At 41.7% G+C, this 14,438-nt stretch overlaps 2 protein-coding genes across 2 annotated transcripts in view; both read right to left on the bottom strand.

The window, feature by feature from the left end:
• Positions 1–959, bottom strand: part of COG3 (component of oligomeric golgi complex 3) — a 30,343-nt gene extending 29,384 nt beyond the window's left edge. The window contains exon 1 of the mRNA XM_058854735.1: positions 642–959. Coding sequence (XP_058710718.1) covers positions 642–809 — 168 coding nt within the window. The 5' untranslated portion in view covers positions 810–959. The remainder of the gene's footprint in view (positions 1–641) is intronic.
• Positions 960–2,174: 1,215 nt separating this feature from the next.
• SLC25A30 (solute carrier family 25 member 30) lies at positions 2,175–14,129 on the bottom strand. Its single transcript, XM_058854756.1, has 11 exons — positions 13,986–14,129; positions 13,326–13,415; positions 11,227–11,305; positions 9,520–9,667; positions 8,773–8,867; positions 8,421–8,506; positions 7,128–7,227; positions 6,160–6,280; positions 5,514–5,652; positions 4,580–4,660; positions 2,175–3,839 (listed from the first exon to the last, which is right to left on the bottom strand). Exons 2-11 carry the CDS (start codon positions 13,344–13,346, stop codon positions 3,798–3,800), a joined length of 912 nt encoding a protein of 303 aa, XP_058710739.1. The 5' UTR covers positions 13,347–13,415; positions 13,986–14,129; the 3' UTR covers positions 2,175–3,797.
• Positions 14,130–14,438: the final 309 nt, after the last annotated feature.

Below are 14,438 nucleotides of genomic sequence, written 5' to 3'. Positions count from 1 at the left end.
TTCTGTTCCACCTCCCTTTGCAGACAAGGAAGTGTTCATAAATAATCACCTTGTCAGTGTTTGGAATTTTATACAGTGGAAGACCATGTCCCCTATGGTGCTGACAAATTATTAAGCTTTTTACCACTATTCCTGGCTTTCCTCAGTTCGTTCGAGGAAATAGCTCGTACCAGGAAATAACGCTGGCGCCAGCAGCTATGCATTGGTAAGGATCAACTTAAGAGGGCCAAAAGAATTAACTCCGCGACTAAAGGTCCCAACTTCAAGAGGACAAATGCAGGCGGACTGAGGGAAGCAGCGAGGGCAGGCAGATAGAGCCCGTGGATTCTCAGGGGAAAGCTCCCACCGCTGCCTACACAGCCCTGCCAGCCAGTGCGGGCGGGCGGCGTGAGGCTCCTGGGGCAGGCTCCCGGAGGAGCGAGCTCTCCCGAGGGAGGGCGGCAGGCTGGGGACGCGGCTGTGGGCGCGACCCAGAACACAAAACGCTGCTTAGCCCCCCGAAGACCGGGAGTGGCCGCGGCCCCGCAGGCCCAGCCGGTCCGGGCCGTCATCCCCGTCCGCCTGGCGACGTGGCACCGCGACCAGTCCCGCCCTCGCTCCCGCCTTCCGCCCCTCCGGGCCGGGCAGCGCCGCCGCCTCACCTCGGCAGGCACCGGCAGGTTCTCGGCCGCCGCCTTCAGCTCCAGCACCGAGTCGGTCTGGCGGTCGCTGAGCGGCGCGGTGGGCTGCGGGCGGCGGTCCCAGAGACTGAGGCGGTCCCGCACGTCCCTGCCCGCGGGCGGCGGCTCCGCGGGCGGCGGCTCCAGCATGCTGCCGGCAGCGGGACGGGCGGCCGGGCCGGGAGCGGCGCCGGGAGAGCGGCGGAACGCCGGGAGCGGGGCGGCGCTTCCGGGGGAGGCTCGGAGCGCGCCGCGCCGCGTCGCGTGGCAGCGGCGTCAGCGTCACGGGGCAGAGAAGTGCGTCATGAGGGACGGCCGGGCGGGATGGCGCCCCCTGGCGCCTGGGAGGAGCGCGGGCGGCGGCACCGCCGCAAGCCCAGGTGTGCCCACAGGATGACAGAGCCGTCGGGAAAAGGGCTCGCATCGTCGAGACCAGCCCGTGACCGAACGTCACCGTGTCCGCTAGACCATGGCACTGAGTGCCACGTCCAGTCATTCTTTAAATACCTCCAGGGACGGTGACCACTGCATCCCTGGGCAGCCCAGGCCAATGTCTAATGACCCGTTCTGAGAAGAAAGTGCCCCTGCTGCCCAACCTAAACCTTCCCTGGTGCAGAACTGGAGGTTTTGTCCTCTCATCCTGTCGCTGTTTTTTAGGGAGAAAAGTCCAAGTGCACCTGGCCACACTCTCAGGCTGGTTTAGAAGAGATAAGTCACCCCTGACCCTCCTTTTCTCCAGGCCGAACAGCCCCAGGTCTCCCACCTCCTCCTTACAGGCCTTGTGCTCCAGACCCTTCACCAGATCTGCTTCCCTCTCCTAGTCACACTCCAGCAATGCAATAAACTTCACGGAACTGTGGGGCCCAGAACTGGACAGATCACTTGAAACACAGCTTCACCAGTGCTGAGCACATAGGGACAATCCCTGGCTCCTGCTGGCCACACTACTGCTGACAGAGCCAGGAGGCCATTTGCCTTCTTGGCCACCTGGGCACAGCTGGCTCATAGTCTGAGCTAGACTGTTTTGTTGTCTTTGGGGCTTAGCAGTCAATTCCAGTCCATCTTGTCCAGCTAGCCCCCTTCAGCTTCCCCACAGATTAACTGGTACAGTGTAGCCACCATCACACCAAACTGGCAGACTCCTCATCCCCCTCCAAGTTAGTCCATGACCTTTGTCCTACCACACAGAATCTCAAAAAATCCAGTCTGGGTACAAGGGTGATAAACTTACTCTGTTGCTAAGCTGATTGACCTGTTTCAGACCAACCAGTTTCTGTAACAGAGGGGGAAATGGTCCTGCTGTTAAGATACGCCAAATAACAGCAAAAACCTGTGGTGACAGCACATGTTGTTCAGCCACAGGTCACAGGAACACAAGCTTTTAACTACAAGCAACTTTAGTATGCCTTGGCTAAATAACCAATAATATGGAACAGTTCAATGCCAGCAACAGCCTTCCTTTGTTAAGTAGATGGAAGTATTTGAAATTTCAAAACTGAAAGCAGTTCTAAGTCATCACACTTTACATTTTAATGCTTTTAATAGGCTTGAAAATGTAAAACATATACTTCACTTACATAGCATACAAAAATATTTACAATTTTTTTTATTAAAGCACAGAAACAACTCTAAGGGAAAACACTGTACATCAGCATACCCCTATATATAGAAAATGTCCAACCTTAGGAAAGAAAGTGCCTTGTGCATTGAAAAAAACCTATTTGTGAATTCAAAATTAGTAATTTTAAGTGATTATAGGAATTTTGATATCTCAACAAAACTTCTTTAAGTGGAATGCATCAGTCTATGAAAAGTGTGTAAAATATTAACATTAAGGCCACAAGATTAATATTAATATTAAGGCCACAAAAATCCAAAGCTATGGATCCTGCTTTGCTGCTCTCTGCAAACTCAGAAGATCCATCCTATGACTTGCATCTCACATCCTCCTTCTTCCTGGAATTGAACAACAGCACTTAAGAAGCTTGATATAACTGTTGAGTTAATGGCCCTGAAGTTTTGATATACTTTTAAGCTTAAAGATAACATTTATAGAAGCTGTAGGTTGATTTCTACGTCAAGTGTTTCCTTGCATGTAACAGCAACTTAAACCTCTTTGGTATATGAAAGTGTTCACTAGTTCTGGACTTGGGTGCCTTTTTAAAGAAGGAAAGCAGTCTTTTTATTAGATTCACTTTTGGAGGGGGTGGTTCTTGTCACATAGGCACCCACATGACAGAGCCTGACTGCTCCGTGTCAAACCGACAGTAACCAATACTTCTTCCCAAGAATGGAAGAGGCATGGGAAGTTTCTCTGCAAGATCAGCAGATGGGCATGAACTTGTTTGAACTTCATTCCTACTTGCAATTTCCATATGAATATGTTGAAGAATCACTTACGCTGAAATCAAGAATTATACATTGGAAGAAAAAAAAACAACTTTCTTCAAGCTATGAAAAACTGTCAACTCTAGCAACCACACTTGCTAATGAAGCTGGATTATTCCCAGAAAATTATGCAGACATTTCAGGACTTAGAACACAGGAAAGCTTCAAAACCAGAAACAGATTTTATACTGCAGTAGTTATTTTGCCAACCTGAAAGTCGGCAGAGATGTCTTGTGACACTTCCAGTTAACTGGAAGCTTTAAGCTATTACAAATATATATACAAATTGTATACATTTCTGAATGCAGGAAAAGTCCAGCTCCTTGGTTCTGCTTTTCTTCCCTTACAGAAATACTTTTTTCCTTTACAGAAATATTTTTCTTTTCCTTCCTTTATGGAAATACAGAAGACAAAAACCTGTTCTTTGACTCTTATAAAACACTATGCTTTGAGACTCAGATGCACAAAGTTGCATCAGGACACTGAAACAGAGTTGACAGAAGGTATTCCACCATGTTAAGTTCAGTCTGAAAAAACAGTGCACACATCCACTGAATCACATGCACAAACCATGGTTACAGGAGCCAGTTTGCCTTGAAATTACTTCCAGATTCCTCTCAGTCAGTCTTGCAGTGACCTCTTCCTTTGGCCAGCAGCTCAAGACAATAAAGAGCAAACACTCAAGACAACTTGCACATTGCTCTGAACTCAGACAGTACATTAACAGAATTCTGTACACAGCTCAGCATGTCAGGCATCCAATTTCTTCAGCTGTTCATATGTCAGAAAGAACTGGCACAGCTGATTAAGGAAAACTTTAATGCTCATGCAGTGAAAACTGGTCAGCTGCATCTGTGTGTAACTGTGCTCCACTCCTTGTTCCTTCCTATGCCATGCTGCAGGTTGGCCACTTCTCTACACAATACTAGGCAGAACAATGGAACTTGCTTTAAGGCTGGTCATACAAATTACTTTCCCATCCCTCCTCCTCAGGATCTTAAACCCAGGACTGAGGAGGCAGGACAATACTGCTAAAGCCCTTAAGAGTCTTTACTTATCTTTGATGGGCTAAAGAAGGTTTGTTTACTGTAAAAACCAACCCAACTTCCCAGGGCTCTGATCAGCTGGCTCTTGAAACCAAAATTGTGAGACTGAGATAAACAAAAAGATTGTATCAGTAACTCTCAACAATTTCCCCAGTTCTGGAAATAGCCCCCATTTCCTAATTCACCTGGTCAACTTTGATTAATACTAGGCTCATAACAAAGGGGAATGGACAGGTGTGAAATTGGAAGAACAGAAAATTATTTTGCAAGCTCATATTTCAGTATTGACTCTGTGTGAATCACAAATTCAATCTGACTGGAAGCTGCTGACTAAAAAAAAAACCCTGTCAACTGCACAATTTTCCATTCATTAAAAAAAGGGAATATCTGTGCTGATATGACACTTCCCACACTGAGAAATTCTGTAAAAAACAATACTTGCTATTGTATGGCTAACTTAGTTTTGCACACCTGTGGAAAGGATACAATGATATTCCAAGGACCAAGTCTTAACCAGTTTGGCCAAAACCCTTTATACAGAGCAAAAAAGCCTTCATTCTTCCATGTCTAGGGAAAAACAAAAAAAAAAAGACATGAGAACAGACTTCTGAAATTTTTTTTAGTGAGAAATCCAGACAGCATCTCAGCAAACAAAACTGTACCAGACAAGGGGGTGGTTTAGTCCTGTAACATTAATTTAAATTTATTGTCTGACAGGACAAAGAAATACATTTAATTAGATGTAAACTTGCAGTTCACATTTGGCAGCCCCTTGAAATATCCAGTCTGTAAACCTGTAGCTAATATTTGGCAGTCCCTTGATATATTTCAGTTTGCTTTATGGACCTTAAGAAACTTCAGTGGACAATGTGACTTGGACTGTTCATTCAACAGGTAGACAGCAACAGCTTACTATCCATTCTTCTCCATGTAAAAGGCCATCATGGTCTCACCTCATACAAAGTTAGAGATTTAAGAAATCAAATCAAAGTACTCAAAATCAGTGGTTGACCTTGCCTCTGGCTGTACTAGACTTTCCATTATGCAGTAAGCAATATGGAAAACCATCTGCTCCCGAAGATCTTATTCAAGGACTGACCTATGAAATTATAATTTCTTGTCAGCCTGATACAGTATGAAGTTGAGCAAGAGAGAGTGCTGCTGAGAGCCTTCCTCTTCTCATCCAAGCACCCAAATGAAGTAAGGTTCTGCAGCAGACACTAACTTTCTTCCTGCCTTTCTGTCAAGACAGTAGATACTTTTCACACTTGAGTGCATTGCTGACAGCATAGTCCTTTTAAACATTATGGCAAAATGCATATCTAAGTTATTACGGAAAACAGAACAATTCTGAGCTCACCAGCAAAATCACTGCTTGGTGGCAGCAGTTTCTATTTATGATGATACACAAACTACTTACCTGTAACAAGCAATCCAAAGTGCCCTTGTAGGTTGAGTGCCCCCCATGTTGTTGGCTTTTCTGATTCATCATGCGTGTTCTTACAACATCAACTGGGTTGGATGCAAGGGCTCCAGCTAACCCACAAAGAAAACTGGAACTAATAAAAGAAGAATTTAATGAAATCTTATCTACCACACAGATGTACAAGAATTTTCCCTTCCCAGGAAACAATAATGATGACTGTTAGATGTTTTTAGTTAAAAACTAAATCAGTTAATGGATGTGAAAATTTACTTTTCATTTACTATAAAAGTGTAATTCTGAAGATTTGATATACAGCCCTTACCTACAGTATGCTTGAAAAGATGTTTGTGCCCCTAGGAGTAATATTTGACTGTAAATTTCTTCTAACCTCAATTTACACAATTGAATGATTCAGACCACCCACAAAACAAATTCACGTATTTCAAAAGCAAGCTAAATCCAAATGCTAAATAAAATTAGCTTCCATGCTACCATTTGAGATGCTATTACATTAAGTTATACATGCATCAGAAGTATATTTACAACTAGACAGACGATAGAAAAATCAAGACTCATCTCCCCTGTAGCAGGACCTAACGAATCATGAGCTACATGAGTACAACCAATTACACAAACTTACAGGAAGTGAGTATATACCGTATCTCCCATATATCCAGACATAATTATGTGCTTCTTGGTAAGGTCATACACTGGCAGCTCCACTCCAACAACAATAGCAGCTCTCTGTGCTGTCAATGATACTCCCTGGGAAAAGAAAGGATATAGCTGAAGTTTAAAGTCAACCTTTGCACACTGTTAGAAAAGCCAAGCTCTTATAATACAAAGCAAAACACTACAGGCAGCTACTAAGAACATTGCAAATTCAAATTAGGCTAATTAGTACAAGTCTTAGATGTATGTGCTCCAAAAACACAAATTTCAAATAACAGCTAAATCACTTCTCCACACAGAATGGCAACTTCAGGTCCTTTAAGTCAATTTTCTATCTCTGCTTAACACCTCAATTCTTTCAACAACAGTCAGCTAAAACCTCAAAACCAGTATTCCTTTGCTGCTAGCTGAAAAACTGATGATGAAGGAAGATGAACAGAAAACTGTAGATCAAGAAACTTTGTGAGAAAAAGCACACTAATAGAAAAACATTCCTATTTTCCAGCTCTTCCAAAACAATTTTCCATTTGGCTCTTCAGTTGTTATACTGTCATTGATTCCATAAGATTGAAAATGAAAATTCCTGAGCTAGAGGGGATGTTCAGTAGCTCCTTTGCTTCCAAATGTTCTTTAGCATATGTTTTAGAACAGACAGAGCATACAGATTGAGAGGTGTCATGCAAAGGGTTGTTGAACTATTCCTAGAGCCAGTCACCCAAATTGCATCCTACATTTGTCTTTAAGTAGCAGCTAATCCTCGCACACAAGACTGGCTGTAACCCTTCACCAAAAAGCACAGACACCAGCAGTGATGCAGTCGTGACAAATGATAGACATTACATCCTCCATATTTGAGCTGACAACACTGTAGGAATATATGACATTCAGCTAAGCAAAAAAGTGTAGTTGAAGTGTAAGATACAGTTAAAAAAAGACTTGCCTTCCATAATCCTTTAGTGCCTTCCTTTTGGTAGATCTGTATGAAGTTTCCCATCATTCCTCCTTGAATCATTCTACCTTGAGCTTGCATTCTGATCTGAGATTCATTTGAAGATACAATTTTAAAAGATAAATATAACCAATAAAATTGTAAAACTAGATTAAAGTATTAAATTACAATTGCAAGTAGTAAAGTCAATTTCTTTTTGGGTATAAAACCAAGAGCTGACATGATCACATCAGTAGTGCAATCTTTTGCCTTAACTATATCCAAATGCAGCTGCTAATTTTGAACAAGTATGTGGTAGAATTCTTAGCTGCATTAGGTCACTTCTATTTCTGTATGGGTACATGGCTCCATATAGATAAGACTGGCAGATGGGTTCTGCAGGATGTCCTTTACAGTGTTCTCACAGAATATCTTGAAATGAAAGGTTAAAAGGATTAACGTTCCAGCCACTGAGAGCCATGGTCTTCAACCATGATTTACAAGAACATCTTTAGGAACCTACCACAGTAACTTCCAAATACAAGTTGTCAACAAGTGGCTTGGTAAGTGTACATAATTTTAGGCAGTAGCTAATTGAAATACAAGCTTATATTTGAAATGCCACTACATAACCACACTAGCACTATGAAGGATTAATTAAGGTTTTTAGTAGTTTCAGAAGAACACAGTTTTCTTGACTTCATTTTCATTAGGAGCAGCTGTGTAAGTCATAAGCTCCAGTTTTATAAGATAAATACCATCAACCCTTTCAAGTAACTGACTGTGACAAAGCTAACAGATTCCTTAAAGAGGTGGCTGTTTTATTAATTCACTTTAAATGACTGATGCTGGAACACCATTTCCTTGGAACACAGGTTTGCAAAGCCTCTCTACAGTGTTAAGGAATCATAGAGTAGCAAACAGCATTCAGTGGAACTCTTGCTTCTTAATTGAGCATCACCTATTTTGAGCTCTAGAACCATCTAAGTGTAACAGTGTTACCAAGAAGTACAGATAAAATATGCAGCATGGCTTCTACACAAACACTACAGCATCAAAGTTATTTCCTACCCCCCTCAATGTGGATCTAACTACCTCCCCAGCCTTCACCTTCCTCATGCATACTTCCAAATGATTATTATGGACCAAAAAGAGGTTCCAAGAATTCAGGATGTTACTGATTTTTCAAAAGCTAAGAGATGAGAATAAACAGGGTTACAAAACAAATCCTATATTCATCAGGACACTGTTTTTACCTCAGGAGAGAACAAAAACTAAAAAGACAAGCTCTACATAATTACCTTTAAGACATCTGTAGGGTTGGCAATAGATGACGAGATGACTCCCGAAAGAATGCCACACAGAACATTCATCATGAGGGTTTCATCTATTTCACAAAAAAATATTTTAGCTGCAGATTTACAAAGCTTAAGATGCATTAGGACAGGATATGCTTCCCCTCATTTAACCAGAAAGTGCCAGTTACAGGAGCCATAACACCTGCTCTGACGAGTTACCCTTGCTAACTTTGTTGTAACTGGTATAAGGAATATTTTCTCAGTAGACCTGTTCAAATGCTACAGTAAGACACCAAATAGAAACAATCAGCTTCAAGCAAATCAGTCCTCAATTAAACAGAAAATAACTACTCACCTTCTGGATTCTCTACAAACATTCTTTTTAAGCTCTGGTAAGTGCCTATTTTTATAGTTCCATATGAAGCTTGCCGTAGCATTGCAGGTGCAATCCTGTAAAAACAAGCAGCAATAATGTTTATGCTCCAGATCTCAAATTCATCAGAAAATTTTTCCTAGTGCAGAGATATCTAGCTGACAAAGGTTTCTACATTTAAATCAACAATTTAAACTCACTATAAACAAAACAAGCTTTGGAGATTTTTTAGATTTTGGGTTTTGTTTTTTTTTTTTTTTAAATATAGCCTGCAAGAACATGAATGAACTGTGAAGGGATTATTACTATTAGACCATGCTCCAACTTGTAATCTATAAAACAGCTGGCAGTCATGTCTGAAATGTAGTTCCCCCACTATCCTGCATGAAAGAAGAAAAGCATGCTCATTTATAGACAAAGGTAAATTCAATTTTAATACTGAGAGATGGAACAACCATAGCAGCACTGTAGAGAATAACCTTATGTTTAGCTATTTTGTTTCATGTAGGTTTTGTTGTTTGAGGGTTTTCTGTTTGTTTTTTTTTTTTAACACATGAAATGCTCTGGCTGTGTGCAGCACTGAAAGTATCAAAATCTGGAAGTTGGAAGACCCAGCTAAGACCAGCCAAATATCTTGTAATCCTGAAACCCAAAAATTCACATACAATGGGCTTATTCTTATAACAATAGACAGTTCATAAGCCATTGCTGCAACTCAGTTAATCTTACCCGGAGTATAAGGCTTTCAGTCCTTCTTCTCTGCATATTCTGACCAGGGCATGCATCATTCCACGGTAGCGGATCTCTTTATATTTGGCATCATTAACTTGACCCTGAACCTGGAGACGTGTTTTCGTCAGATCAATGGGGAAAGTACCTTAAAGGAAAGTCAGTGAGAAAATTAATGAAGTACCTACTAACCAAAGACAACAGAGAACATCATATAAGAAACAGCAACATTTATTATATATCACAATATATAAAAGTATCCCATGGGAAAGAAGCCTTCCTTACCAAGACTTTCTTTTAAAGAAGCAATTCACATTCTATCACCTTCTTCTGAACGCCTGTCAGTGGCCCTGCCTAAGTCCTGCGTTTACATTCCATATTCACTATATTGTCAGGCAACACAGCACTTCCTGGTTGTAAACAGCCACACTGAACAGGACTCTGCAATCCCAATCAAGCACTGAGTTTGCACATGTATTCTATCAACACCTGTGAAGAGGACATCACTGGAGGCAAAGAAATTCCACAGGATATGCTCCACAGATTCTGGCCTAGTATCTGAAAAAGCAATAGCAGCAGTACCTACTTCTGTTACTGCTTTCCTGTAGCCTTCTTCTATGTTATGTTTGATTCATATTCTCCATCCTCCCCTTAGGAAAGGATTCAGAAAGTGTATCCCTCCAGAAAAAGCACCACCTCAATATTCCATACTCGCCTAAGCACTAACAGGAGTCAGGATTAACTACCTCTCTTCAAATGAGGCTTACCAAACAAGCAAAGCTTTCATGAATTTTGTCTTCCTTAAAAGCTTCTGGCATTATTTGCCATATTCAGTCAAGTCAAATAATGACAGGTTTCAAACTCAAGTTTGCACAGATTTCCTAAGTAGAAATCCTTCCCATCCCTAGAATCATTCAAAGTCAGATTGGACAAGGTTTTGAGCAACCTGATCTAATTGAAAATGTTCTTGCTCAAAGCAGGGGGGGTGGACCAGATGACCTTTCAACCTGAACTGCTCTATGAAAACAAAATAGTAGTTTTAAGTGTAATTTTATACTGCATCTACTTTACTAGACAGACCTTGCATGCAAGCCCACCACAAGCCAAATCATGTCCTACTACAATGAAAATCCAGATTTACTTTATTTTCATGTACATGCATTTCAGATACATTACAAAGATGTCGATATTTTAGGCTTCCCTTTAGAGCAGGCCTAAAACATCAGATGCACTGTCTCACTACAGCAATTAGTCTGTGTTGCTCACTATTGAATTTAAGTCTTCAAATCTAAGCAGCCACTTACATTCAAGAAAAGATTATTTAAACTTTAACTGCAACATAGATACTCAGCAAAGCTAAAAGAAAAGTTTACAAGTTAAGGGTGCAACTTTTCTACTGCAGCAAAGCAGAAGCTGTATCTACTTATGACTACTGTATAGGAACAGATCAAACAAACACCAAATAATAAACCACCAAGGTAAAATATGTATAAAAATAAACTCACCAGGGATGAGAGTTTACAGATACAAGGGGTTCGGACATTGCAACAAAGATCAGAGCAACTCTTCAGTCATCATTAAGCAAAAAGCTTTATGCTGCAGACCACCATATACTGCTGTGTCACTGGCAGCATGGAACCAAACTTGCTTTACATAGAGACTATCCAAGTAAAGGAAATCATGTCAAGAGTTAAAGCAAAAGCTTACCACATTCTGCAGTGATTGATGCTAAACCTCCATAGATAAAGGGCTTCCAGTTCAGTGCTGGCATTATTGGTTCCTCTTTCTGTGAAAGAGGAAGATTTAACACTACTGTAAGTACATGCCATAAATATACATGCCTACAATTAGTAAAAACTTTATGCCTGATCCATTTAAAATGGGCCTTTCAAACATGAGTAAAGATTAAAAAAAAACATAAGAGAAAAAAAAACATTTAATACCTTTGACAATCAGAAGAAAGACAGGAATATCCTAGAAAGGCATCTGGGTTCAAATCAGTATCCTCTATGTATTTGGGACACCACTCCCCCCACCATGAAAGGTTAAAGCAGTTTGTCTCCCAGGCACAATGTTAAGAAGCACTGCAGTGATTAGTCTCCAAGGATTTTTACTAAGCCGAACTAGTTTGACTACATCCTGCAGTCATTACAGAACTTCCTTTTTTCCAGTTACCAACATTATTTAGCATGAGCTAAGCTGGTACACTCGGACAGAAAACAGAGGTGCATGCACCATTTTGCTTCCATTCAGACCTATTTCTGCTACCAGTATTCACAATATTCATTCTTGTGAACATTACATGAATATTGCATCAATTAAGTGAATTTGACAAAGTGACCGCAATTCATAATTAACTATAGCATATGCTTTGCAAGATGTTAATGTAATCCAGTTGTATTAGAAAAGAGGTAAGAACTTTAAAACCAAACTAGTCCAGCCAATACAAGATTGCCCTTCCCAAAAGCAAGCACGTGTCTCAACGTCTTATTTTTCCTTTCCTCACAATATAAATAGTTTTCCTTCTCCATTTTCTATAATATCCCCCTAAACATTGCATCCTACAGTTATTTTTGCCAATTAATTTTATGGGAAAATTGTACTTGAAAATACTTCCCTTGGCACTTACACTCACTATTCTTATCCCCTCTTTTATCACCCATAGTGCCCAACTGGAAAATATCACAATTACACCAGTTACGTAGACCTGCGTTTTGTACAGCTGAACCTTCTTTAGTCACTTCCTCTAGAAACACCAATAACCCAGCAACTAAATAAATTTTTAGAGTTGCAGACACTCAGCAGGCCTGAACAGTTTCTGCAGCTCTAGTTTTCCTTAAATCATCTTTACTTCATGATGGGTACCTGGGCCTTCTGACACAGGAGGAAAAGAAAGAAGCTAAAATCACACCATTTCACATACTCAACAGCTACATGCACAGAAATCCATGTTTCTCTTTAGACTGCTGCAAAGAACACCACTGATGAAGGAAAAAATCAAACAAACGCAAACAAACAGAAAACACCACAAAACAAAAGCAAAGGAAAAGGCATCTAAGGTCACCCCACTATACTGCCAAAAAGAGGGCACTACAGAGGTCTAGACACACAGGCTTAGATCATGCCAGCTTTTCAATATGAAGGAGGCAGAGCCACATGGGTATGACGTTGTATCAGAGGGAGGCCAATTCCAGCCAAGCTCCTCATAATCCTGTTCTACCATGATTAATGGCAGATCATTCAATTAACAGAGACAAAACCAAGCTCAGTTTGCCCACTATCCACTACACACCTGATTTTAAGTCCTGAGAAACTTATCAAAACTGACAGTTAAGCCACCCCAACGTACTAAAACAAGTTTTCATCTATCACAAAAACCACAACACTAATAAAACTAAGATAGATCCTTTTTCTATTTGTTTCATATTTCACTCTGCCTAGGCAATGAAGGCTACTCACTTTTTCTGTGCAATTCTGAGCACAGTCAAATAAGCTTTCAATTTGCACGCAGACTTACAAATATTAGTTGAAGTGTCAATATAGAAAGAGGATACCCTAATGCATAAATTTTATAGCACGTTCTTCCTTTGACAGATCCAAAGGTGAAGGTCAAGGTGGGTACATCTGAAAGGCTTTCAAGTCTCATCTCCTGCCAGTATGCTAAACTAACCATATGAATCATTCAACTTCTAACCTCCAGCCCCCTTCTTCTAGATTTCCATACTTTAGAAAGAAGTATGAAGAAGAAAAAAATAGAGCAAAGAGGAAGAGTTTTTATCAGAAAATAAAAAATAAAAAAGACACACCAGCCAGTAATTCCGCCCCATGACCTCAGGTGTCTTATTTCCCGCTTATATTCCAAATTCTTGGTTTGCTTCTTAGTCAGAACTTCTTCCCTATATCAATAAAAATAATAAGTGTCTACTCAGAAAAATTCTGTATCAGCTGAGTGAGTGGCAAGCTAGTTAAAAAGGGAATCAAGCCATCATTATAGAAAATATTAAGGCCTCTACTTTTACTAGTAAGATATTGTCTTTACAAAAATATACATTGCCGTACCCTGAGTATCAACGATGTCAGAGGGGATACTCAACACTAAAGGACATTGGGTTGAATTGATACAGAGATTCAGCCACGCACTTTCTACAGAGGTCAGAAGAGAATCTTTTTTCTTTTAACCACAGCTGGACTAAACCGAAAAGTCCGAGCTCCATAAAAGAACAAATCACTTAAATAGCTCGATATTTCCCCGGCGGGGAACAGGCTTGAGAAGCCACACATGGAATTATATATTGGCTGAAAACACCGCTAGCGTACTAAGCACATACTATACTCGAGCTTTTAGTAGTTTTAACTATTTTAAACGGACTCGGGTCTAGCGAGGCAACGATTGTATAAACTTCACACGAAAAATGGTCTCCCACCCTCCAAGACCTGAGGGCAGCAGCAGCAGCCTCCGCACTCACCGCCGAGCCGTACCCGAGCGCCCGTCCCGCCGTACCGACCTGGCCTCTCCCAAATCCCAGCGCCGCTCCCCGCGGCCGCGGCGGCTTTTGGGGAACGCGGGGCTCCGCCCCGGGGCGGGCTGGCCCGAGGGGCCGAGCCTGGAGCGGGGTGTGCAAGGGGTGGCTGCAAAGCCGCAGTTGTTTCGAAGGGCCCGCCGAGCCGGCTGTAATTACCCGGGGAAAAGATTAACCACGCTGACCTTACAGTCAAAGGTCTCCCCTCGCCGCTGGCCTTGGGAGGCTGCTGGGCTGGCGGGGCAGGCTGGCATTTTCCATCAGCATTTCTGGAGCGGCTGTGTCGGGTGTTTCAGCGCTCCCCGGTTAACGAGCAGCTCGCTCGCCCCGCAGGGCTTCTCCTCATCATTCATTACCTGTAAGGACATTGATTTGGCCCTCGCTTTACGATCATAGGGG

Source organism: Poecile atricapillus, chromosome 1 (genome assembly GCF_030490865.1).
Source record: "Poecile atricapillus isolate bPoeAtr1 chromosome 1, bPoeAtr1.hap1, whole genome shotgun sequence".
Lineage (NCBI taxonomy): Eukaryota > Metazoa > Chordata > Aves > Passeriformes > Paridae > Poecile > Poecile atricapillus.
This window is presented reverse-complemented; position numbering and strand designations above follow the sequence as displayed.

Coding starts and splice junctions, on each gene's coding strand:
- SLC25A30 (XM_058854756.1), bottom strand. CDS start 13,346: ATGGGGCGGAATTACTGGCTG. Junction 11,306..13,325: donor TGGGGCGGAATTACTGGCTG/GTGTGTCTTTTT, acceptor CCTCTTTCACAG/AAAGAGGAACCAATAATGCC. Junction 8,868..9,519: donor CTGAAAGCCTTATACTCCGG/GTAAGATTAACT, acceptor TTGTTTTTACAG/GATTGCACCTGCAATGCTAC.